Source organism: Nerophis ophidion, linkage group LG10, assembly GCF_033978795.1.
Source record: "Nerophis ophidion isolate RoL-2023_Sa linkage group LG10, RoL_Noph_v1.0, whole genome shotgun sequence".
Taxonomy (NCBI): Eukaryota; Metazoa; Chordata; class Actinopteri; order Syngnathiformes; family Syngnathidae; genus Nerophis; species Nerophis ophidion.
The window spans coordinates 63,953,231-63,980,119 of NC_084620.1; the positions used below are offsets into that span (position 1 = coordinate 63,953,231).

General features: G+C 43.2%; 1 protein-coding gene across 5 annotated transcripts in view; it reads left to right on the forward strand.

Moving 5' to 3' along the window:
• The window catches only part of celsr1a (cadherin EGF LAG seven-pass G-type receptor 1a), a 256,246-nt gene that overhangs the window by 127,782 nt on the left and 101,575 nt on the right, over nucleotides 1-26,889 (forward strand). For all 5 annotated transcript variants that reach the window (XM_061914463.1, XM_061914464.1, XM_061914465.1 and 2 more), the window contains exon 6: nucleotides 2,632-2,720. In XM_061914463.1, coding sequence (XP_061770447.1) covers nucleotides 2,632-2,720 — 89 coding nt within the window. The remainder of the gene's footprint in view (nucleotides 1-2,631; nucleotides 2,721-26,889) is intronic.

The window sequence follows — 26,889 nt, forward strand, 5'->3', positions numbered from 1 at the left end:
GATAAATAAAATAAATAATTCAATTTGTTAGTAAATAGAAAATAAAACAAAAAAAATATCTAGGTTATCATAATCCAAATGAATATCAATTAAATTTGTTAGTATTAAAACAAATCCAGGTTATTAAATTGAAATAATTATGAATTTGATTTGTTAATATTAAAATAATAAAATCTAGGTTATTATACTTTAAATGAATTATAAATAATTTTTTAGTTGGGGACGGTGTGCGGAGTTGGGAGAGTGGCCGTGCCAGCAACCTGAGGGTTCCTGGTTCGATCCCCAGCTTCTACCAACCTCGTCACGTCCGTTGTGTCCTTGAGCAAGACACTTCACCCTTGCTCCTGATGGAAATGGTTAGTGTGTGAATGTGTGTGTGAATGGGTGAATATGGAAATAGTGTCATAGCGCTTTGAGTACCTTGATGGGAGAAAAGCGCTATACAAGTATAACCCATTTACCATTTAGTCTAAAAAATGAAACAGAGAAATCTAGGTTATTATAAATAAAATAAATAATAATTTCAAGTATTAGTAAAAAAAAAATTCTAGGTTGTTATAATTAAAATAATCATTCAAATTGTTGGTTTAAAAAAATATTGGATATTATAATTAAAATAAATAATAATACAACTTGTTAGTACTAAAACAATGCATTTAAAATATAGGTTTTTATGATTAAAATAAATAATAATTTGATTTGTGATCATCATTTAATACAATTTAACTATCTAGATTTTCTATAATTAAAATAAATAATAAATACAGTGTGGGGTTGTGTGTCGGATGGACATTTGTTAGTATTAAAAAAATACAACCCCATAAAATCAAGGTTATTATTAGGGCTGCGAATCTTTGGGTGTCCCACGGTTCGATTCAATATCGATTCTTGAGGTTGCGATTCGATAATATATCGATTTTTTTTTTTCAATTCAACGCGATTTTCGATTCAAAAACGATATTTTTCCGATTCAAAACGATTCTGTATTCATTCAATACATAGGATTTCAGCAGGATCTACCCCAGTCTGCTGACATGCTGAGTTAAAAAAGCTTTTATAATTGTAAAGGACAATGTTTTATCAACTGATTGCAATAATGTAAATTTGTTTTAACCATTAAACGAACCAAAAATATGACTTATTTTATCTTTGTGAAAATATTGGACACAGTGTGTTGTGACACTATTGTTCTTTTTTTTGTTTTACAAATGTCTAATGATAATGTCAATGAGGGATTTTTAATCACTGCTTTGCAGAAATTATAACTAATATTGATACTGTTGTTGATAATATTCATTTTTGTTTCACTACTTTTGGTTTGTTCTGTGTCGTGTTTGTGTCAATCAATCAATCAATGTTTATTTATATAGCCCCAAATCACCAATGTCTCAAAGGACTGCACAAATCATTACGACTACAACATCCTCGGAAGAACCCACAAAAGGGCAAGGAAAACTCACACCCAGTGGGCAGGGAGAATTCACATCCAGTGGGACGCCAGTTACAATGCTGACTATGAGAAACCTTGGAGAGGACCTCAGATGTGGGCAACCCCGCCCTCTAGGGGACCGAAAGCAATGGATGTCGAGCGGGTCTAACATGATACTGTGAAAGTTCAATCCATAGTGGCTCCAACACAGCCGCGAGAGTTCAGTTCAAGCGGATCCAAGACAGCAGCGAGAGTCCCGTCCACAGGAAACCATCTCAAGCGGAGGCGGATCAGCAGCGTAGAGATGTCCCCAACCGATACAGGCGAGCGGTCCATCCTGGGTCCCGACGAGCGGTCCATCCTGGGTCTCGACTCTGGACAGCCAGTACTTCATCCATGGTCATCGGACCGGACCTCCTCCACATAGGAGAAAGAAAAGAAGCGGCAGATCAACTGGTCTAAAAAGGAGGTCTATTTAAAGGCTAGAGTATACAGATGAGTTTTAAGGTGAGACTTAAATGTCTCCTCTCAATTGCTCTGTTTATTGCAGTTCTGAATGTTGCTGGGTCAGGTTTGGTTTTGGAATTGGATTGCATTGTTATGGTATTGCTGTGTATTAGTTTGTTGGATTGATTAAAAAAAAAGATAATAATAATAAAAGAAGGAATCGATTAAAAAAAAAAGAGAATCGATTCTGAAATCGCACAACGTGAGAATCGCGATTCGTATTCGAATCGATTTTTTTCCCACACCCCTAATTATTATAATGGCTGAAACTTAAAAAAAAAAAAACAGTTCTTCTCTGCTCTGAAATAATATTTAACATTACGTACTGTACTGTTGAGCCTTGGCAGATCTCTGCTCTCTCCGGCTGCTCTTGTTGTGTGCAGAAATGTAGGGTAAAAAAAACCCAACAACACTCTCGTCAGTGTGGTGGATTCCTGCCCAGGGCCGCTCCCTGCCTTTGACAAACAAAGTCATTTATCAGCGCAGCCGGAGCCTTTGTGGCCTGCGCTACGCTTAAGTGGAGCCGCTGACACGCAGACTAACATCGTTTCTCCGGCACCGGTGATTTATGATCGTGGCACGGGCGGGTCGGCATCAAGTTAGGACGCAGTTTTGTCTACATTAGAGTGCAACTATTCCATTTTCACTTCCATGCATATGGCGTCTAAATAATGATCCCTGCTCCTGTCCTCCAGGTGAGACCAAGACCACGGTGACCCCCTTCATCCCAGGCGGTGTCAGTGATGGTCAGTGGCATTCTGTCCAGCTCCATTACTACAACAAGGTAAGGAGACCCTTCTGCATGTCTTCCTCAAAGCTTGATAGCGCTTACGGTCTGAGGTCTTCTTCCCACGATGGTCCTCTTGCTGTTTCATCAAGCCCCATCTTAGGAGAGGGTACAAACATGTCTCAGATATCCACTTGGAGTTGTCATATTATATTTGAGGAGCGTCAAGTCGGATGTCAGGTGTTACTTTTCCCCCACAAACTTCCACAGCCTGCAGCTATTTTTTCTGATTGCTTTAAAGCAGGCTGGGAATCGTACAAGAAAGCGCCTTTTACCTGTGAGAAAAAGGTGACTTGGAGTTCATTATAGCCCAGAACATTAGGTACAACCTCACAAATTAACAAGATCTGACACAGGAAGTGTGTCCAAAATCCACTTTTTCTTTCAAATTCGACATCTGACCGCATTTGTTATTTATTTTGTTGTTTATCGTACAAATAAAGGATCCAAAACAATTGGAGGATGCCCTGTGGGATACATAGTAGTGCTCTACATCCATGCATATAATATGAAAAGCGACATTATATTGTGCTTGAGTACCCAATAAAGCAATATCTAGATTATAATAATTATAATAGATAATAAAATATTTTAGTATCCATCCATCCATCTCCTTCCGTTTATCCGAGGTCAGGTCGCGGGGGAAGCAGCCTAAGCAGGGAAGCCCAGACTTCCCTCTCCCCAGCCACTTCGTCCAGCTCCTCCCGGGGGATCCCAAGATAGTCTTCCCAACGTGTCCTGGGTCTTCCCCGTGGCCTCCTCCGGGTCAGACGTGCGCCGAAACACCTCCCTCGAGGTTTAAAAATCTGTTATTACAGTTATAATAAATATTAATTTATTTTGTTACTAATAAAAAAATACAATTTAGGTTATTAGGTTTGAAATTGATATTAAATACATTTGTCAGTCTTAAGAAATAAAATAAAGAAATCCACAATATCATAATAACATTTTTAATAATGGCATTTATAAGCATTAATAAATAAAATAAAAACATTGTAAAGTCATAATAATTGAGATAAATAATATTTCATATTGTTAGTATTGAAAAAAATGTATGTATGTTTTTATAATTTAAAATAAATAATGCAATTTTTAGTTGAAATTTAAAAAAAAATCTAGGTTATTATAGTTAAAATTACCAATGATATCACATTTGTAGTACCCAATAAAGTATGTTTTTTAACTGGCAACCTGGGAATGACACCATATTGGCCAAACTTGCACTTTATATAATTGTGGCGTTCCTCAAGGCACCCCTTTAAGTTCTCTCTTTTTTGACAGTTACATTATTTGTTCATAATGTGATTTCCGTAACCAAGGTGATGCTGTAGCTTGCAGAGGTGGGTAGTAACGCGCTACATTTACTCCGTTACATCTACTTGAGTAACTTTTGGGATAAATTGTACTTCTAAGAGTAGTTTTTATGCAACATACTTGTACTTTTACTTGAGTATATTTATAGAGAAGAAACGCTACTTTTACTCCGTTCCATTTATCTACAATCAGCTCGTTACTCGCTACTTTTTTTTATCTGTTAATGCACGCTTTGTTTTTTTTTTTTTTGTCAGACACGCTTTCAAAGTAGGAACTACGCATGCCTGCGTTTCACCAATCAAATGCAGTCACTGGTGAGCTTTCACTCCGTTTTGCCAATCAAACAAAACCAGGCGGTCACATGACCGTCACACGTAAAACACGATTTAAACAAGTTGAAAATGTGACGCTTGTGTGGCATTGTAATGCCGGATTGGTTCTTCCGGGGATGCGTCGAAGCGATGAACACAACAAGGTAAGTTATAAATGGATTTATTAAATAATAAAAGGCTAGGAACAAAAACACTGCTGTAAAGAGAAGGCAAACCAAAAACAGAAAAACAATTCCTCAGCATGTGAGCTGGAATAAACAAATGGCTTAGCGTAAAAGCTAGCGAGAATATACATACAAAGATGAAGGTCGAGAGTCGTCACTGTTGCGCGTGGGCAAATTAGGATCCGAGGAAGACTGAACAGAAAAAGCGGGCTTATAAAGGAGGGTGATTAGCTGAAGCAGGTGTGCGGTACGAGTGTAGCAGGTGAACTAATGAGTAACCAGAGTGATGGGCAAAACAGGAAATAAACGGGTCAGACTGAGAATGAAAACAAAAATGGAAATATCAAACATGTGAAGATCTGAGCAGCAGATCGCAACAGTATTCCCCCCCAACAAAAGACAGATACCAGATGTCTCAAAAACACAAACAAAAACTTGAACCCCCTCCCCAAAACCAGAAAGTCCACAAACGAAGGGAGGGCGGAGGGAGGCCACGGTGGAGGGTCGCCAGATCGCATGTCCCCGAATCCACCGAGGACACATCATGTGGCGGCGGCGGGTGGAACGCTGCTGCCGAACAAGTTTTGGCGGGCGACCTCGAAAAGGCCACATTAGTGGCCGCCTCGCAGGATGAGGTGCCCGGCGAGGCGGACGACCCGGGCACGGCCACATCCGTGGCCGACATGGAGGAGGGAGTGTCTGGCGAGGAGGATGACCTCGCAGAGGCCACGCCCGTGGTCGACGTGGTGGACGACGCCTCAGCACCGAAATCCCAGCAGGCTTGGAAGCAGCAGACGAGGGTGCGGGGACTGCAGCCAAAGCAGGCCCGAGTGCAGCTGGCGAGGATGATGCGGGTGCTGCAGCCGCAGGAGTCGTCGGAGGCGGCCTGGGAGCCGCAGGAGTCGTCGGAGGCGGCCTGGGAGCCGCAGGAGTCGTCGGAGGCGGCCTGGGAGCCGCAGGAGTCGTCGGAGGCGGCCTGGGAGCCGCAGGAGTCGTCGGAGGCGGCCTGGGAGCCGCAGGAGTCGTCGGAGGCGGCCTGGGAGCCGCAGGAGTCGTCGGAGGCGGCCTGGGAGCCGCAGGAGTCGTGACTGGTGTGAGCTCCAGCCTCATCGTCGGCGCCGGTGTGGGCTCCAGCTTCTTCGTCGGCAGTGCTTGGCGGCGTGGAGCTGGTACCGGCGCTTGTCGAGGAGCTGGCACTGGAGTGGGCTCCAGCCCTGTCGACACAGGTGAAGGTTCCAGCCCCGTCGTCGACGCTGGTGTGGGCTCCAGCCCCGTCGTCGACGCTGGTGTGGGCTCCAGCCCCGTCGTCGACGCTGGTGTGGGCTCCAGCCCCGTCGTCGGCGGTGCTTGGCGGCGCGGAGCTGGTACCGGCGCTTGGCGGCGTGGAGCTGGTACCGGCGCTTGGCGGCGTGGAGCTGGTACTGGAGTAGGCTCCAGCTCTGGAGCTGGTACTGGAGTGGGCTCCAGGCTAAAGTCTGTAACTGGTATGAGAACCAGTTCTGGGTCGGAGGCTGGTGTGAGAACCAGGTGGGAGTCTAGTGCTGGCTTGAGAACCAGGCTAGAAACATTTTCTGGTGTGAAAACCAGGCGAGAGTCTAATTCTGGCTTGAAAACCAGGCGAGAGTCATGTGCTGGTGTGAGAACCAGACTGGGAGCAGTGCAGAACACCGGTGGTGGAGGACGTGCTGGAGGTAATGACCTCGCGAGTCCGAACACCGGTGGAGGAGGTCTACAAGGCCGTTGAGACTTGGCCGGGGGAAAAACAGGTGGAGGAGGTCTACAAGGCCGTTGAGATTTGGCCGGGGGAAAATCAGGTAGAGGAGGTCTACAAGGCCGTTGAGACTTGGCCGGGGGAAAAACAGGTGGAGGAGGTCTACAAGGCCGTTGAGACTTGGCCAGGGGAAAAACAGGTGGAGGAGGTCTACAAGGCCGTTGAGATTTGGCCGGGGGAAAAACAGGTGGAGGAGGTCTACATGGTGGCTGTGGTTTAGAGGGTAGTATCTGTGCTACCTCCGTAGCACAGCTATAGGTCATAGCCCCTTCCTCCAGACGGGGATCCCAGACCCGTTCCCTATGGTCAGGGACTGACCTTAAGGGAGGGTGGTGGGAGGCTTGGAGGCGGGCCGACTCCTCCCCTTTAATTTGTCCAGAATTTCCTTTAGAAAAGGGAGGAAACACCTTGGACTTGGCCGGAGAATGAGGTTTTAAAGGAGGTGTAGGAGAAAAACTAGGTGACTGAGGTTGACTAGAATAATGAGAAAAAATATCCTGATAATTACGTATTTTATCATAAATGTTATTGGTATTCGAAAAAGGTTGGGAATGAAAAGTACTGTCCACAATATAAAAATCTTCTGAAAAAATGTCATCAACAGAGGCCGGTGTTGCGTCACCGGTGGGCGTTCCCCAATTGACGTCATCGCTTGTGTCAGAAAAAGTGTCATGGCAGCTTAAGGAATGATTTGAAAAAAAACAAGCAGGATTACCGGTAATGACGGGTGAATCCTGGACGGGGTGAAACTTGCTGTGTCCATGGGGAGGAATAAGTGGTGCTGGAACATTACTGCCGTGCGGGGGACCTCTCCACTGGACCCCCCGCCTCTTCGGGGCAGCGCGAACGGCTTCGGAGGGGACTTCAGGCCCACAGTCAAGTCTTTCCTGCTCCCAAGCCACGAGCTCCAACCACAAACCCAAGTCGAAGGGTTCCTCCCGTGGTTTCGACGCGGAAAAACATTTTGATGCTCGGATCCTACTGTGACGCTTGTGTGGCATTGTAATGCCGGATTGGTTCTTCCGGGGATGCGTCGAAGCGATGAACACAACAAGGTAAGTTATAAATGGATTTATTAAATAATAAAAGGCTAGGAACAAAAACACTGCTGTAAAGAGAAGGCAAACCAAAAACAGAAAAACAATTCCTCAGCATGTGAGCTGGAATAAACAAATGGCTTAGCGTAAAAGCTAGCGAGAATATACATACAAAGATGAAGGTCGAGAGTCGTCACTGTTGCGCGTGGGCAAATTAGGATCCGAGGAAGACTGAACAGAAAAAGCGGGCTTATAAAGGAGGGTGATTAGCTGAAGCAGGTGTGCGGTACGAGTGTAGCAGGTGAACTAATGAGTAACCAGAGTGATGGGCAAAACAGGAAATAAACGGGTCAGACTGAGAATGAAAACAAAAATGGAAATATCAAACATGTGAAGATCTGAGCAGCAGATCGCAACAGAAAAACCTATTGGGGTGTTACCATTTAGTGGTCAATTGTACAGAATATGTACTGAACTGTGCAATCTACTAATAAAAGTTTCAATCAATCAATCAAAAGTGTAAAGAAAAAAAGACACTTTTTATTTCAACCGTGCTTTCCGTCAAAAGCCTAAAGACTGATTGCACAGTTCCTGTCTTCATAATAAAAGAGCCGCTCCATCGCGCCTGCGCTAACAAAATAAGAGTCTCCGAAAGCCAGCGCAAACAAGCTAGCAAGATGCAGAGTTTGCCGCCAATGTATTTCTTGTAAAGTGTATAAAAACGAATATGGAAGCTGGACAAATAAGATGCCAAAAACCAACGACTTTCATGTGGTATTGGACAGAAAAGAGGAACTTTTTTCTCCTCCATTTGAAAAAGTGGACATTATGAGCACTGTCTGATTCCAATCAATGCAAGTCATCAGAATCAGGTAATACATCAACTTAAATTCTTGTCTTCATGAAAGATTGGAATCTATATGTTAAACATGCATGTATATTCATTAAAACACCTTTAACATGTCAACAAAAACGGAAAAAATAAATAACTTTAAATTATATACTATATATATATATATATATATATATATATACATATATATATATATGATATGTGTGTGTATGTATATATGAGGTAAATCACCTCGACTTGGTCATTTATTAAGTAATTGATTAATGTTGAAAAACTTATTGGGGTGTTACCATTTAGTGATCAATTGTACGGAATATGTACTGTACTGTGCAATCTACTAATAAAATTTTCAATCAATCAATCGATGAATGCCTACTGAGCCTATGGTGCTGTTAAGTTATTGCGGCTCAATTTGCCTTCATTTTTTTTATTTTAATGTATTATTATTTAATATATATTATTGCTTTAGTTGCTTAAGAGATATTCCTGGCTATGAATTTGCTCATTGCTATTTTTATGTTTTTGTGCATTATTTGTTGCCGTAACTATTAAACGAACAGGTTACTCATCAGTTACTCAGTACTTGAGTAGTTTTTTCACAACATACTTTTTACTTTTACTCAAGTAAATATTTGAGTGACTACTCCTTACTTTTACTTGAGTAATAAATCTCTAAAGTAACAGTACTCTTACTTGAGTACAATTTCTGGCTACTCTACCCACCTCTGGTAGCTTGTTTACTTCAGAGTCAGTCAGTAGTCATTCGTTCAAAGTCTTTGGTTATGCAAGAGGTGTTCCCCAAGGCTCCCTTTTAGGTCCTCTCTATTTCCTCACTGGTGGTCCATAGGTTTAGTTCAAAAACTTGTGAGGGACTCACATTTTATCGGAAAGTTTTTAAAAACATATAAACAATAAACAACAACAATAAATATACTAAAATCAAACGTCTACTGTGGAGGACGCTGATTCAAGACCAATAGTGAAAGAAGGAGTCTGACAGTTTTACATCCTTGTAATAAAGTGTCCATTTAGTGTTTTTGTTGCTTATAAGAGCCTTTTATGCATTCTGTTTAATTATTTAAGCTAAAATAGAAATTGTTTCCTGTGAAGAAAATTTAAATGAGTAAGGTGTTTTTCTTTGATATACACAGAATCAAAAAACAACAGGAAGATGCCTTGTGGGATACATAGTAGTGCTCTACAACCACATATATAATGTTACAGGCTACACGTGTTAATACTGTACCTAATTACATTGGATTGCATGAGCTCTAGTACCTAATAAAATGTCCATTTACTGTATATTTTGCTTATGAGAGCCTAAAACTACAATTACAGCATTTTTTTGTGCGATTGTTTATGGCATTATAGGAATTGGGACCTGTGTAGAGAGTAAAATAAATCAGTTATTTTTTTTCATACACATACATGATCAAAAACAATACGATTATGCCCCTTGGGTTACATAATGGTGCTTCACAACCATGCCTATCTTGTTACATGTTGGCAACAGCTGATAGAGTTGGATCACTTTAGATCAGGGGTGTCCAAAGAGCGGCCCGCAGCTAATTGTTTACCGGCCCCCCCACACATTCTGGAAATGCTATTGCAAAAATAAAAAAGAACATTAAAAATTGGTATGAGGTGAAATCTATCGAGAAAAAATTGCAATGTTGACAAAAAGCTGCTCTGCAGGCGGTTTTTCTTCTTCTTTTGTCTTTATTTTACTATGTAAAAACCATCTTTACCAAGTTGAAAAACGTATTGGGGTGTTACCATTTAGTAGTCAATTGTACGGAATATGTACTGAACTGTGCAATCTACTAATTTTAAGTTTCAATCAATCAATTATTTATTTTTTGTTTTTTTGCCATTGCGAAAAAAAAAATAATAATAATGACAATAAATCCATGTTATGAATTATTTTCAAAACTCCAATAAGGTCAGATATTTCACTTTAAAATGTTTTATGTGGTAAATATTGCACATATTGTGTAGTGGCCATATAAAAACAAAGTTTTCTTTGACACAATAGCATAAAACAAACAAAATAATAGTTTAAACGTACAATTGACAGATATATCTGAAGTCCATCTCGTAACGTAAGTGTTAAAAGGAAGAAAAAAAACTACTAATAAAAATGTATCACTTTATGAGTGGGGCACCTTTTGGATCCCCAATATATTTAGTGGTATTTTAATTATCATTTCACTGTGATTACTCAAAAATATTAAAGAATTAAAATCAATGGTGTCCTGCATTATTGATCTTTTAGGGCTCTAATGACTAAATACTGCATATTTCATCCATCCATCCATCCATCATCTTCCGCTTATAAGTTTTACTATAAAAAACAAAGATGTTTTTAACAGAAAAGCCATAAACCCTTTTTTTTTTTCAAAAGTTGATATTAAGATTTACAGTAAGCGTTAAATAGAAAATAACAAAAACAATTTGACTTATTTTTAACATTTTAATAACTGAGACCGTTTATGGTCCCTTGAAAACCCTATAGGTAAAATACATTTTTTTTAAAATCCATATATTTTGTTATGGTATGAAAATGAAAAATATCAAAATGGCCCCCGCATGCCTTATTTTTTCCATGTGTGGCCCTCAGTGGGAAAAATTTGGACACCCCTGCTTAAGATAGAGTGCTGTCACGCCAAATTTCTTCCCCCCTACAAAAACCTTCCCCCCCCCCATTTACTTCCGGGGTCATGATTAATACAGACGTTTTGTTAACGCTATATTATAAAAATATAACGCTGTATTCTAAAAATAGTGAAGTGAAGTGAATTATATTTATATAGCGCTTTTTCTCTAGTGACTCAAAGCGCTTTACATAATGAAACCCAATATCTAAGTTACATTTAAACCAGTGTGGGTTGCACTGGGAGCAGGTGGGTAAAGTGTCTTGCCCAAGGACATAACGGCAGTGACTAGGATGGCGGAAGCGGGGATCGAACCTGCAACCCTCAAGTTGCTGGCACGGCCGCTCTACCAACCGAGCTATACCGAGCTAAAATAGACGTTTTGTTAACGCTATATTTAAAAAACAATTTACAAACACAAGCTATGGGATGACGCATTTACTTCCGGGGTCACGTTTCCTCTGTCATCCCATAGCTTGTGTTTGTAAATTGTTTTTTACATTTTTTTATAATATAGGGTTAAAAAAACGTCTGTATTTTTATAATGTAGCGTTATATTTTTATAATATAGCGTTAACAAAACGTCTGTATTAATCATGACCCCGGAAGTAAATAGGGGGGGGAGGTTTTTTGGGGAAGAAGAAATTTGGCATGACAGTGCCTAATTAGGGGGCCATTAAGTGTACATGTTGCATAAACTTTGGTTGTCCTAATTGTTGCCTGCAGAGAAATCCAAATAAATATGTTACATTCATACAATATCAAAAAACATTTAGTAGGAAGCCCTGTGGGATGTATAGCGTTGCTCTACAACCGGGCATCTTATTAAAAGGCCATATTTCTGCAACATCTGTCGTGTTGGATCGCATTATATAAGTGCATATTTTAGCAGTGTATTGTAGCCCTTTTCGTAATTCATACCTGAAGATAAATCAGTTTAAAAATGTAAAAAACCCAGTCCATCATCCAGCACTCACCACGTCACCTCGCATGATTCCCTACCTCCTATTTTTTTAACCTTGCAAAGAGAAAGTCACACACTTTTTGAGCACGGTTTCACATTTCACAGGTGGTACTAACACCATGTCGCTTTCATTGGCCTTGACAGCAACGCTTTCATCAGATGTGACAAATTAGGCTAACGCAAGGGTCCGTGTTCGCCGCAGGGTCACATTTGCACCCATTGTTGGCAGTGACAAGTGACGCTACGCACAGAGGCCGCAACATTAGGGACACCGCGGCTGTCGACGTCGATGTCGACATTTTTCAAACGTAAAAAGTGATATAAAGGAGCAAACCGGTGAAATGTAACAAAAAAATGTTGCAATGTTTACTCTAATAACACAAAGCTGCCATGCAGGCTGTTTCTCCCGGAAAAACCAAAGGGTTGGCAAGTCTCTACACATGCGGTATTCGGTATTTAAAAAAAGATTGTGAAGTAGCTCGTAATAACCACTAGGGCTGGGGCTCTTTGGGGCCAACACGATTCGATTCGATTCGATTCTTGGGGATAACTATTGGATTCAGAATGGATTCTCGATTCGATACTTTTTAAATCACTTTGGATGCCAGTTCTATGATCAACTACATTCAATCAATCAATCAATCAATCAATGTTTACTTATATAGCCCTAAATCACTAGTGTCTCAAAGGGCTGCAAAAATCACTACGACATCCTCGGTAGGCCCACATAAGGGCAAGGAAAACTCACACCCAGTGGGACATCGGTGACAATAATGACTATGAGAACCTTGGAGAGGAGGAAAGCAATGGATGTCGAGCGGGTCTAACATGATACTGTGAAAGTTCAATCCATAATGGATCCAACACAGTCGCGAGAGTCCAGTCCAAAGCGGATCCAACACAGCAGCGAGAGTCCCGTTCACAGCGGAGCCAGCAGGAAACCATCCCAAGCGGAGGCGGATCAGCAGCGCAGAGATGTCCCCAGCCGATACACAGGCGAGCAGTACATGGCCACCGGATCGGACCGGACCCCCTCCACAAGGGAGAGTGGGACATAGGAGAAAAAGAAAAGAAACGGCAGATCAACTGGTCTAAAAAGGGAGTCCATTTAAAGGCTAGAGTATACAAATGAGTTTTAAGGTGAGACTTATTCCCCCATAAGATAGATAAACAGCTCTGATCAGTCTTTATATTACTTAAAAGAAAACTGGTTTTATCTAATAAAATTCTACCCACAACATTTAATAAAGTCAAACACAAATACGGCAACAAGAGAAATATCCAACACTTAGATATGATCATCTACATCAGGGTTGTCAAACTCAAATACAGAGTGGGCCAAAATTCTAAACTGAACAAAGCCGCGGGCCAAAGTTGAACAACTTAACCTTTTAATAGGGACCCAAACAAGTTTTGCATTGAATATTGAACAAGCAGGGCTTATATAACTTTATCCATCCATCCATCCATCTTCTTCCGCTTATCCGAGGTCGGGTCGCGGAGGCAACAGCCTAAGCAGCGAAACCCAGACTTCCCTCTCCCCAGCCACTTCGTCTAGCTCTTCCCGGGGGTTCCCGAGGCGTTCCCAGGCCAGCCGGGAGACATAGTCTTCCCAACGTGTCCTGGGTCTTCCCCGTGGCCTCCTACCGGTTGGATGTGCCCTAAACACCTCCCTAGGGAGGCGTTCGGGTGGCATCCTGACCAGATGCCCGAACCACCTCATCTGGCTCCTCTCGATGTGAAGGAGCAGCGGCTTTACTTTGAGTCCCTCCCGGATGGCAGAGCTTCTCACCCTATCTCTAAGGGAGAGCCCCGCCACACGGCGGAGGAAACTCATTTCGGCCGCTTGTACCCGTGATCTTATCCTTTCGGTCATGACCCAAAGCTCATGACCATAGGTGAGGATGGGAACGTAGATCGACCGGTAAATTGAGAGCTTTGCCTTCCGGCTCAGCTCCTTCTTCACCACAACGGATCGGTACAACGTCTGCATTACTGAAGACGCCGCACCGATCCGCCTGTCGATCTCACGATCCACTCTTCCCTCACTCGTGAACAAGACTCCTAGGTACTTGAACTCCTCCACTTGGGGCAGGGTCTCCTCCCCAACCAGGAGATGGCATTCCACCCTTTTCCGGGCGAGAACCATGGACTCGGACTTGGATGCGCTGATTCTCATTCCGGTCGCTTCACACTCTGCTGCGAACCGATCCAGCGAGATATGAAGATCCCGGTCAGATGAAGCCATCAGGACCACATCATCTGCAAAAAGCAGAGACCTAATCCTGCGGTCACCAAACCGGAACCCCTCAACGCCTTGACTGCGCCTACAAAATTTTGTCCATAAAAGTTATGAACAGAATCGGTGACAAAGGACAGCCTTGGCGGAGTCCAACCCTCACTGGAAACGTGTTCGACTTACTGCCGGCAATGCGGACCAAGCTCTGGCACTAATCGTACAGGGAGCGGACCGCCACAATAAGACAGTCCGATACCCCATACTCTCCGAGCACTCCCCACAGGACTTCCCGAGGGACACGGTCCAATGCCTTCTCCAAGTCCACAAAACACATGTAGACTGGTTGGGCAAACTCCCATGCACCCTCAAAAACCCTGCCGAGAGTATAGAGCTGGTCCACAGTTCCACGACCAGGACGAAAACCAAACAGTTCCTCCTGAATCCGAGGTTCGACTATCCGGCGTAGCCTCCTCTCCAGTACACCTGAATAAACCTTACCGGGAAGGCTGAGGACTTTATAGTGACATGAAAAATCGAGTTTTGTTGGTAGCGGGGGTGTATATTGTAGCGTCCCGAAGAGTTAGTGCTGCAAGGGGTTCTGTGTATTTGTTCTGTTGTGTTGATGTTGTGTGACAGTGCGGATGTTCTCCCGAAATATGTTTGTTATTCTTGGTTGGTGTGGGTTCACAGTGTGGTGCATATTTGTAACAGTGTTAAAGTTGTTTATACGGCCACCCTCAGTGTGACCTGTATGGCTGTTGACCAAGTATGCCTTGCATTCACTTGTGTTTGTGTAGAATCCGCATATATTACGTGACTGGGCCGGCACGCAGATTGTATGGCGGAAAAGCGGACATGACGACAGGATGTAGAGGACGCTAAAAGCAGTACCTTTAAGGCACGCCGCCGATATTGTTGTCCGAGTGGAAATCGGGAGGAATTCAAGAGAATGGTTGCCCCGGTAGATTTTCGGGGGGGGGGCACTGAAATTCGGGAGTGTCCTGAGAAAATCGTAAGGGTTGGCAAGTATTAGAATTAGCGTTGAATGCACCGCCGCTGTATAATACCGGCGGGCCAGCTCTAATGTTAAATTAATATTGTCTCAAGGGCCAAAATAAATTACATGGCGGGCCAAATTTGGCCCGCGGGCCAGAGTTTGACACCCATGATCTACATCAACAATATGATTTGCCTGAGTGGCTGGACAGGACAGATTGTATTAAAATAAAAAATAAAAATAAAAAAAATTATATATATTAATTAAGAATTGTTACAAATAAGAATTGCAATTAACCTGAAAATACATTTTTTGACACCCTTAATAACGACTATTTAAGCACAAAATAATGTCATTGTCAATAATCATCCCCAATTGTGTTTTGATATCTGACAAGGCATTTATTTGAGTTCTTTGGTAGAAGTCTTCTCCGGTCTACTTGACCGCGGCACTCACAAACCCTCCTCTTTCTCCCTCTTTGCTGGTCGCCTATAGTACGTCCCCCGTGCTCAGCTAGCAAAATTGCGATCGTTTCCGGGAAATCCAGTTTTTGTCCTTCTTTCTTGGTGTCTTACCCGTCTCGTTTTGTTTGTTTTTGCTCCTGCAGCGATGGAGTCGCTCAAAAAGCCTCCGTCGGCAACACTCGGAGCGTGGGCTCGTCAAAGAAGCGCCGCAAGGTTCATGTTCCGTGAGTCTGATAAATAACAACGCGTTCCAGGCAGATGTGCATAAAGGCGAAAGAAAATATATCTCTGCCAAAAATCCACAGTTTGGGTATATATCTTGACAAACATGAAATAATTATACAAGTAAAGAAGAGCAGGCAGCGGCTCACACATTCTCATACTTTTTGTAACACCCAGGAAGAAATGATTGAAAAATGTCTCAACTATAATTTACGTGAAGTAGCCCAGAATTGTTTTTTATTTTAATTTTTGCAATATTTCAGGGTTCCTCACCAGGAGACCTTACAATGTGTTGAATCCATAAACTGCAATAACATTTTAATACAATGGCGATTTATTGTGATGTCGAGAAATACCATATTTTGTTTACCAATTTAACCAGAAGATTCCCCATATTTGTTGATGCTCCTTTGAGAACAGGTGTGTCCACACTTTTTGATGAGGGGCCCAGATTGGGCTTTTAAAATTGGGCTAGGGAACGAAAGCGGACTGCATGCAAAGTAGCTATATACTGTGTATAATTATATAAAGTCTGTACATATATATGAGTACATATTATTATAATTATATAATGTATATAGTATTAATAATTATTTTAATCGGTTGTTAAGAGTATTTGAAAGTTCAACTCCTACCTTGTTTACTTTTCTTTTGTTTAATCAATCAGAAATATCAAGCAGCTTTAATACGTCAAACATGGATAAGTGTGGAGAGTGTTTTGCTTAGTTCCCATCATCCCTTGTAATGATTTAAATGTGTGTCATTTTGATTTTTTTTATGTTGATTTTTTTTTTTTTTAATGCAATCCACAAAATTCAATGAGCAGGTTGTGTTATGTTTGACCATTTTCTTTATTTTTGTGCTGCTTAGTTTTCTTCCTGCACCATGACTAGGGAAGGTTGTTTGGACTTGGTCGTAAAGTGAATACTGTTTTCTGCTAACTTATGAGTATAAATAATGACAAAGTTACTTTGGTTGGCCACCGAATGGCAACATATTGTCAGCAATCTGACCACAGGATGTTTAATTATGATATGATTACAATGGGCAGCACGGTGAAACAGGGGTTAGTGCATGTGCCTCACAATACGAAGGTCCTGAGTTCAATCCCAGGCTTGGGATCTTTTTGTGTGGAGTTTGCATGTTCTCCCCGTGACTGTGTGGGTTCCCTCCGTGTACTCCGGCTTCCTCTCACTTCCAAAGACATGCACCTGGGGATAGGTTGATTGGCAACACTAGATTGGCCCTAATGTGTGAATGTTGTCTGTCTATCTGTGTTGGCCCTGTGATGAGGTGGCAACTTGTCCAGGGTGAACCCCGCCTTCTGCCCGAATGCAGCTGAAATAGACTCCAGCAACCCCCGCGACCCCAAAAGGGACAAGCGGTAAAAAAATGGATTAATGATTACATTGCTCCAGTCAGAATTGTTCATTGAGCTTGCGACGTCTCGCGGGCCAAATTGAGGACGCCGGAGAGCCGTAGTTTGGACATCCCTGTCTTAGACACATGTGATAAAGGTGTTTGTCAAATCCCCCGATGTTTTTTGCTGCTAAATTAACTAAATTAGTTTACATATCAATGATAAAATATTAACATTGCAACACATTCCAATACGGCATTTTTAGGTAACTAAATTGCAGCCGAGTGTGAAGCGACCGGAATGAGAATCAGCACCTCCAAGTCCGAGTCCATGGTTCTCGCCCGGAAAAGGGTGGAATGCCATCTCCGGGTTGGGGAGGAGAGCCTGCCCCAAGTGGAGGAGTTCAAGTACCTAGGAGTCTTGTTCACAAGTGAGGGAAGAGTGGATCGTGAGATCGACAGGCGGATCGGTGCGACGTCTTCAGTAATGCGGACGTTGTACCGATCCGTTGTGGTGAAGAAGGAGCTGAGCCGGAAGGCAAAGCTCTCAATTTACCGGTCGATCTACGTTCCCATCCTCACCTATGGTCATGAGCTTTGGGTCATGACCGAAAGGATAAGATCACGGGTACAAGCGGCCGAAATGAGTTTCCTCCCCCGGGTGGCGGGTCTCTCCCTTAGAGATAGGGTGAGAAGCTCTGTCATCCGAGAGGAGCTCAAAGTAAAGCCGCTGCTCCTCCACATCGAGAGGAGCCAGATGAGGTGGTTCGGGCATCTGGTCAGGATGCCACCCGAACCCCTCCCTAGGGAGGTGTTTAGGGCACGTCCAACCGGTAGGAGGCCACGGGGAAGACCCAGGACACGTTGGGAAGACTATGTCTCCCGGCTGGCCTGGGAACGCCTCGGGATCCCCCGGGAAGAGCTAGACGAAGTGGCTGGGGAGAGGGAAGTCTGGGTTTCCCTGATTAGGCTGTTGCCCCCGCGACCCGACCTCGGATAAGCGGAAGATGATGGATGGATGGATAAATTGCAATTTTAAATTTCGCGCGTTGTATCCTGTTGAAAACGTCGCGGTATGATGACGTGTGCGCGTGACGTCACGGGTTGTAGCGGACATTTTGTTCCAGCCCCGATCCCAGCTATAAGTTGTCTGCTTTAATCGCATATTTACACAGTATTCTGGACATCTGTGTTGCTGAATCTTTTGCAATTTGTTCAATTAATAATGGAGACGTCAAAGAAGAAAGATGTAGGTGGGAAGTGGTGTATTGCGGCCGCCTTTAGCAACACAAACACAACCGTGGTTTCCTTTTTTACATTCCCGAAAGATGACTGTGAAGCTTTACTATGGAACAGAACGATCAAGCGAACATGGTTCCCTACCACATGTCAACTGGCAGGTTTCGGTGAGAAAATGGTGGTAGTAAGTACGGTCTTACCGTAGACATGAGCGCAGAGCTTGCGTCGTTCCTCGTGCACCTGTCAAAGAGGCAACTGCGGACTCTCTTGCCTCCTCCGATCGACCACCCCCAAATGTGGGATGCTTCCACCGTGGAGGAGGAAAAAAAAAAAAAAAAGATCTCGCTTCACGTCGTCGAGAAAAATGGCTTCCCTTAGAGACACTGGCGGTCACCACACCCGTGGTCACACCCCTCCGACTTTCACTAAAACGCTAAAACACTAGTCCTTCTTTTTGTAGTCCTTCACTGTCATTATCCTCATCCACAAATCTTTCATCCTCGCTCAAATTATTGGGGAAATTGTCGTTTTCTCGGTCCGAATCGCTCTAGCTGCTGGTGGCTATGATTATAAACAATGTTCAGATGTTAGGAGCTCTACAACCCGTGACGTCACGCGCACATTGTCTGCTACTTCCGGTACAGGCAAGGCTTTTTTATTAGCGACCAAAAGTTGCGAACGTTATCGTCGATGTTCTCTACTAAATCCTTTCAGCAAAAATATGGCAATATCGCAAAATGATCAAGTATGACACATAGAATGGACCTGCTATCCCCGTTTAAATAAGAAAATCTCATTTTAGTAGGCCTTTAAAGCCTTGTCCAGGTGTCTATTGACGTATTCTACTCATGTTTATTAACATTGCAACACATGCCAATACGGCATGAATATCGGCTTCAAACATCGGTTATCGGCCTCTTTAACTACTAACAATCGGAAACGGCCCTGAAGAAAACATATCGTTCTCATCTCGTTAAGTTCTGATGGGCATGTTGCTATGAAAACAAGAGATTATTTTCTGCTCTGTTTTCTTCTCTTTTACACTCTTTTGCATTGTTTGCACACACTGTTAACCCCCCCCCCCCCGCTGTGGGCAGGTCACCCTTCACACAAACCAGTCATCTGCAGAAATGCGTGTGACGTATAGCGTTGAATCAGCCAGAAGGCCACTAGCATTAACACAGGGGGTCTCCTATTCTTCATGTGCTGAATGATCAGAAGAAAATGGCGCTGAAAGACAGTAATTCAACCCTGCATTGCATCCTGGAGGGCTTTGGGTAAATGTATACGACAGAAAGCAAGCGCGGTGTTCTCACAATAGGCGAGATGTGTTGACGAATGAATGCGCCGATGTTTGGCGTTGCTTGCGCAGCCCGGAGGAAGACCATAGAAGAGCCATTACTCAAGGTATGCTGTAATGCGGACCGATTATAGCACTGCCTTTGATCACATGCTATCTCGGTGGGAGCTTTGATGGCTTTTAAATGGAAACATATCTAGATTTAAAGGCCTACTGAAATGAGATGTTCTTATTTAAACGGGGATAGCAGGTCCATTCTATGTGTTGTATTTGATCATTTCGCAATATTGCCATATTTTTGCTGAAAGAATTTAGTAGAGAATATCGACGATAAAGTTCGCCACTTTTGGTCGCTAATAAAAAAAAGCATTGCCTTTACCGGAAGTAGCAGACGATGTGCGCGTGACGTCACGGGTTGTGGAGATCCTCACATCCGCACATTGTTTACATTCATGGCCACCAGCAGCGAGAGCGTTCCGAACTGAGAAAGCGACGATTTCCCCATTAATTTGAGCGAGAATGAAAGACTCGTGGATGAGGAAAGTGAGAGTGAAGGATGTCACGCCAAATTTCTTCCCCCTAATAAAACCTTCCCCCCGGAAGCTCTACCATGAATTGATTAACGTGGACCCCGACTTAAACAAGTTGAAAAACTTATTCGGGTGTTACCATTTAGTGGTCAATTGTACGGAATATGTACTGTACTGTGTAATCTACTAATAAAAGTATCAATCAATCAATCAAAACCAATCCCTGAAGGACCCCGATGAGAGCGGAACAATACCAAGTTATATGACTCTTAAGGGTTACAGCTGCAAAATTAGCGAAGCAAAAATAGATTGAAAGGTTAGCATACTTGAATGCTAATATTTTTTCCTCACAGTTATTTTTCACCAATGACAATCAAGCCAATTATAATGCTTTTAAAACAGGCAGCTGTGTGGGCTGCTTTAAGGTCCTTCCACCCTCATTGGGGTCCTTCAAGCATTAATGCCAAATTTCTTCCGGGGAGAAGGTTTTTGTAGGGCGAAGAAATTTGGCGTGACAAGGACAAGAAAAAAAAATAAAAAACTAGACGGCAGAGCGATTCAGATGTTATTAGACAAATTTACGAGGATAATTATGGAAAATCCCTTATCTGCTTATTGTGTTACTAGTGTTTTAGTGAAAGTCGGAGGGGTGTGACCACGGGTGTGGTGACCGCCAGTGTCTCTGAGGGAAGCCACGTTTCTCGACCAGGCGAGGGGGATGTGATTATTATTTTGTTTCCCTCCTCCACGGTGGAAGCATCCCGCATTCGGGGGCGGCCGGTCGGAGGAGGCAAGAGAGTGCAAAGCTGCCTCTTTGACAGGTGCAGGAGGAATGATGCAAGCTCTGCGCTCATCTCTACGGTAAGAGCCGACTTATTACCATTTTCTCACCGAAACCTGCCGGTTGACATGTGGTAGGGAACCATGTTCGCTTGACCGCTCTGTTCCATAGTAAAGCTTCACCGTCATCTTTTGGGAATGTAAACAAGGAAACAACGTCTGTGTTTGTGTTGCTAAAGGCGGCCGCAATACAACGCTTCCCCCCTACATCTTTCTTCTTTGACGTCTCCATTATTAATTGAACAAATTGCAGAAGATTCAGCAACACAGATGTCCAGAATACTGTGTAAATATGCGATTAAAGCAGACGACTTATAGCTGGGATCAGGGCTGGAACAAAATGCCCGCTACAATCCGTGACGTTTTCAACGGAATACTTTGCGCGAAATTTAAAATTGCAATTTATTAAACTAAAAAGGCCGTATTGACATGTGTCGCAATGTTAATATTTCATCATTGATATATAAACTATCAGACTGCGTGGTCGGTAGTAGTGGCTTTCAGTAGGCCTTTAAATGTACACGAGCATGCTTTTAATCAGAGCCAAGTTGTTACTCGGCCCATCAACAAGTAGCTGCAAGGAATTTGAATGACACAACAATGGATAACTTACGTTGTAAAGGCATGGTCCTGGTTTTGTTTGTTTCGGACATGCTTAACAAGTTACGTAAAAAAACTCCGGCTTCCTCCCACCTCCAAAGACATGCACCTGGGGATAGGTTGATTGGCAACACTAAATTGGCCCTAGTGTGTGAATGTGAGTGTGAATGTTGTCTGTCTATCCGTGTTGGCCCTGCGATGAGGTGGCGACTTGTCCAGGGTGTACCCCGCCTTCCGCCCGGATGTAGCTGAGATAGGCGCCAGCACCCCCCGCGACCCCGAAAGGGAATAAGCGGTAGAAAATGGATGGATGGACAAACAAACAAAAAAAAACATCATCAAATGATTACAGATGTAAGGATGAACAGTGGTGGAGATAACCGCGGTAAAACTCCCGATGGTTAGTAATACATGATACATAGTTGATAACTGCACTTTTACAAATTGACTGTCGCTGGGTTTATGATTGATCATGTTATGTTTTGTTTTTGGACTCTTGTTTCCTGTTTTTGCACTTCCTGGTCTTGTTGGTTTCCATAGTTACTCATTAGTTTCCACCTGGTCTCCCAAGTCATGCCCCTGCCCTCAGCCCCACGCCTGTTTCTCATTATCATAGTCACTATTTAAGTCATTTGTTTTCTGTTCCTCGGCCTGGGGACTTTGCTTTTGTGCTTGCATACTACTTGCCTATGCTTGCCTACTTGCTACTTAACCCAAGATCACGCACCTACCTTTCCTTGTTTTGATTGTTTTGACCACGCCACGTAAGATATTATTTGTATTTATGCCTTTGTGCAAGTGTTTGGTTTGTTTTGTACCATTAATAGTATCTTTTGTTTATTTGTATATAGTCATGCCATTGTGCTGTTTTGTTTGAAGTTTAGTCTAGGTCAGGGGTCGGGAACCTTTTTGGCTGAGAGAGCCAAAAAGCCAAATATTTTAAAATACATTTCCGTAAGAGCCATATAATATTTTTTTTAACACTGAACACAACTAAACACGTGCATTTTTAAGTAAGACCAACATTTTTAGAGTATAGTAGGTCTCTTATTCTTTGTGATAACATTGTTATTCTGAAGCTAGCTGTGGAGGGGGCGTGGCCTGCAGGCCTGCAGCGACAGGTGCGTAGATGGCCCACTTGGGCCTTGTTATCTAATGACCTGTCGCTGTGTTATAAGCAGGAGCCACGAGGAGAGACTGGGTTGGGGCTGGAAATACTATTTCTGGAAACGTATTGAAAAATAAAACAATATTGTAACCCTGAAACAGGCTCTTATGACGGTGTTTGGGGGTCTGAAGAACCCCCATGAGGGCAAGCCCCACACTAACCAATAATAGATAAATAACTTCTTACCATTAACGCAACTTCTTGAACAGGTGTGGTAGGAAACGGATGGATGGATTAAAAATGCATGAGAATGTTTTATATTTTGAACATTATTTTTAACACTGTGATTACAAGTGGAATTATTCATTACTTATCGTGTTAAACAACGTCAGCTCAGATTTATCAGAGCCAGATGCGGTCATAGAAAGAGCCACATCTGGCTCTAGAGCCACAGGTTCCCTACCCCTGATCTAGGTTATTATCCGCCACTGAGCGCGTACTTTGTTTTGTTTTTTTTGTATTTAGTGTATAAATAAATTAATCATGTACCTGAATTCACGCTTGGCTCGTCCCAAATTCCCTCTGCATCGAAGAAGCAAAACAAATCCAAGTCATAGTCCTGACAGTCGCAAGCTTAAGTGCTAACATAATAACAACGGGCATTAACATCTTTCCCCATTCGGAAATGTCATGCCCGGCTCTGCCGGTTAGTGTTTGGGGCACTTTGGTCCTCCGACCCGCAGGTGGAGCTGTCATGACCGGCTCTGCCGGTTAGTGTTTGGGGCACTTTGGTCCTCCGACCCGCAGGTGGAGCTGGTCTGTGAAGACGTGCAACATCTCAGAGGGCTGCTGATTGGGCGGCCTATAAAAGGCCTCCCATCAGCATGCTCTCTCTCTCATGCTCTCTTTCTTTCTCTCTCTCGTCCCACAGGCACATTCGTTTGGTGACCGTATGGTCACGGCAACGACGGCCGGGATTAGCACCACACTAACACCCTTTTGGGACAACACTCATTTACTGATACATTCCTTGGTTAATTCACATTACTGATCACTGATACATGTTGTAAATAAAAGATCTGTTGGCTAAAATGTACAAATCGGTGTGGTCTCCCTTAATGTTACAGCCACTAACAAGCCAGTGGTTGTGACATATGGGGGCTCGTCCGATCTTTGGTAGTAACTTTAGGCTATGGTAATTCCTTCTACTGGCTATGGCAGCGTAGGAAGGTGCGTAGAGCTCTTTGTATTGAGTATTCCTTCTACTGGCTTTTGGAGCGTAGGAAGGTGAGTAGAGCTGAGTTACTAATTGTGTACTGCTGATAGTCAGTTGGGGCCTGTTATCAGTTAGTTAATTGGGGGATCTACTGATTTGTACTTTTGAGGCTTTGTTTGACCGTGCAAGTGTAGGTAGACACTGAATTGTTTGTTCCAGCCATCTTGGTTGAGTTTCATTGCAGTTTGTAGCATTGCATTCAGCCTTTTAGGAGCTGTCGCCTTTATCCCCATCTAGTACGGGTTCTAGGTTCCTGCTGTCACAGAGCCTGGGCGAGGGCACCGCCTTGGAGAAACGGCTGAATCGGCTTTGTCGGGATGGTACGTCTCCACAGGTATTGGTGAGTAAATGATCCTCGTCCTCGGGCTCTGTGTGAAAATAGATTAGTCTAGTGGGGGGAAAATGTTTAGGGGGATGCTCCGAGGTTAGTTTGCTGTGTTAACATAACTGTAATGTTTTAGAGACCTGGTTGGATTGGTTGGAGAGAGAGAGCCTAGCGTAATTAGAGCTAGTTTTTGGTTGGGTTGTTTTTTCAGTAGTTTCATTGTTGGTTTGGTACAGTAGCCAGATTGGTACTGACGGCCTGGGTTGAGCAGGATGGAGGCTTTTGTGGAAGCACCATCTGAGAAATTGTTGTTTGCCCTTAATAAGGAACAGTTGTTGCAATTGGCAGAAAAGTATGGCATGGAATTGTCATCAGCCATTAGAACTGGTAAGAAGGGACCCTTGCGTGACTCCATTCACGAGTTTTTGTGTGAGCAGAGCATTTTGCCTTCAGGAAAAGGTGGTGACGCTCATGTGAAGGGTATGTCAGAGCCTATGCAGTCAGAGAGGGTAGGCATACTGACTTTTGAGCAACAAAGAGAGATGAAGGCACTTGAATTTGAGTGGGCGCAACAGGCTAAGGAGAAAGAACGTCTTTTTGAACTGGAAAAAATCAAATTAGAACGAGAATTGCAACAGCAAGCAGATATGGAGAGACTCAAATTTGAAAAAGAAATGGATTTGAAAAAAGGTGAAATGGACCTTACAGTACAGCTTGAGAAAATTAAAATTGAACAGGATCGTTTGAAACTAATGTCAGAAGGTAAGATTAGTGGAAATCTGTCCGGGTCAAGTATGGATAGCATGGTAAAGTATGTTCCAAAGTTTGACGAACGTGACCCAGACGTGTTTTTCTCACTGTTTGAACAGATGGCCTCTGACAAAAAGTGGAGTGAAGAGGATAGAACGGTGCTTTTGCAAACTGTACTAGTAGGACGCGCACGGGAGGCATACTTGGCATTAACACCTGTTGATAGGCACAAGTATGCTGAGGTGAAAAAAGCGGTCTTGAAATGTTATGAACTGAATCCAGAAGCTTACAGACAACGTTTCAGAAACTGGCGTAAACGTGATAATCAGACCCATGCTGAAGTGGCAAGAGAGTTGAGTACTTATTTTAACCGGTGGCTCACTTCAGAGTCTGTCTCAACTTACGAAAATTTGCGTGATTTGTTGATTTTGGAGCAGTTTAAGAACATTGTACCAGATCGAATTGCAACCTACATTAATGAGCAAAAGGCAAAGTCAGTGGAGGAGGCAGCCTCGCTTGCTGATACCTTTGTGTTGACTCATAAACGTAAGCCTTACAGCAGTCCTCCACGGTATAATAGCCACCAAGGTTATGATCCTGCTCGTTCTCCTCCACAACGTTCTCCTCCTCGTTATGGTCGTGGTTCAAATCGATCCAATTATGGCAATTCCAGTAATGTTCCTAAATTTGATAATGGAAGTAGCAAATCTCGCCCAAGCCCGACGAATAAATGTCATTACTGTTTGCAGGAGGGACATTGGAAAAAGGACTGCCCGCTGTTGAAAGGCCGTAAATCTAATGCCAAGGTAGCTGGGTGTGTTTCTGTTGTGCATCCAGTTGATTTTGGCGTCTCTGATCTAACACCGTTACCTCGTTTGGAAGTTCATTGTGAGCAAGTGATTGAAGATGGTGCATCTGTGTCAGACGAGCAGACGAAATCAGTAGAGTCAGCTGCGTCTGATTTCGCTCCATTCATTAGTGATGGCTGGGTGTCATTGGTTGGAGAGACACAAAAAGTTCCAGTTAAAATCTTAAGAGACACTGGGGCATCTGAGAGTTTCATTTCTGGAGCAGTTTTGCCATTTTCCACAGCATCTGACACTGGGAAATGTGTTTTGATTAGAGGAATAGGCATGCAGTCATTTTCTGTACCGTTGCACAAAATTCACTTGTGTTCAGGATTTGTGAATGGGGAGGTGACTATTGCTGTGAGACCGTCTCTGCCTATGCAGGATATCCATGTAATTCTGGGGAACAATTTGGGTGGGTGTTTAGTTTCTCCACCTCCAGTTGTTACACCTGTACCGCTATCTGTAGAGGAGCCAGACGCGTGTTGTCAAGAATTCCCAGAAGTGTTTACTGCTTGTGCTGTGACTAGGGCAATGTCTCGCACGCAGGCGCAATCGTCGGATGTGTCCAAATCTGTGCCTATTTTTGTTCCTGAGCTGCCCGAACCTCTGTCATGTCAAGATTTAATTGAGGCACAAAAGAATGATCAGAGCTTTGAGAAATATTTTGCTTTAGTTTCTACTGATCCAACGATGGGTTACTTCATTCAGAATGGCGTTTTGCTGCATACGTGGTTGCCAGGTGTTGATCCTGAAGTGGCAGGTCAGGTGATTCAAGTGATGGTACCTGACAAATACCGTGATTTGATTTTGAGAACAGCCCATGGAGCAGAGTCTGGGCATTTTGGAGTTAAGAAAACCTACCGACGTCTTTTGGAACATTTTTACTGGCCACGGATGAAACGCCATGTATCTAGATTTGTCAAAGCATGTCATGTTTGCCAGGTTGCGAAACAGAGTACTCCCATTAAACCTGC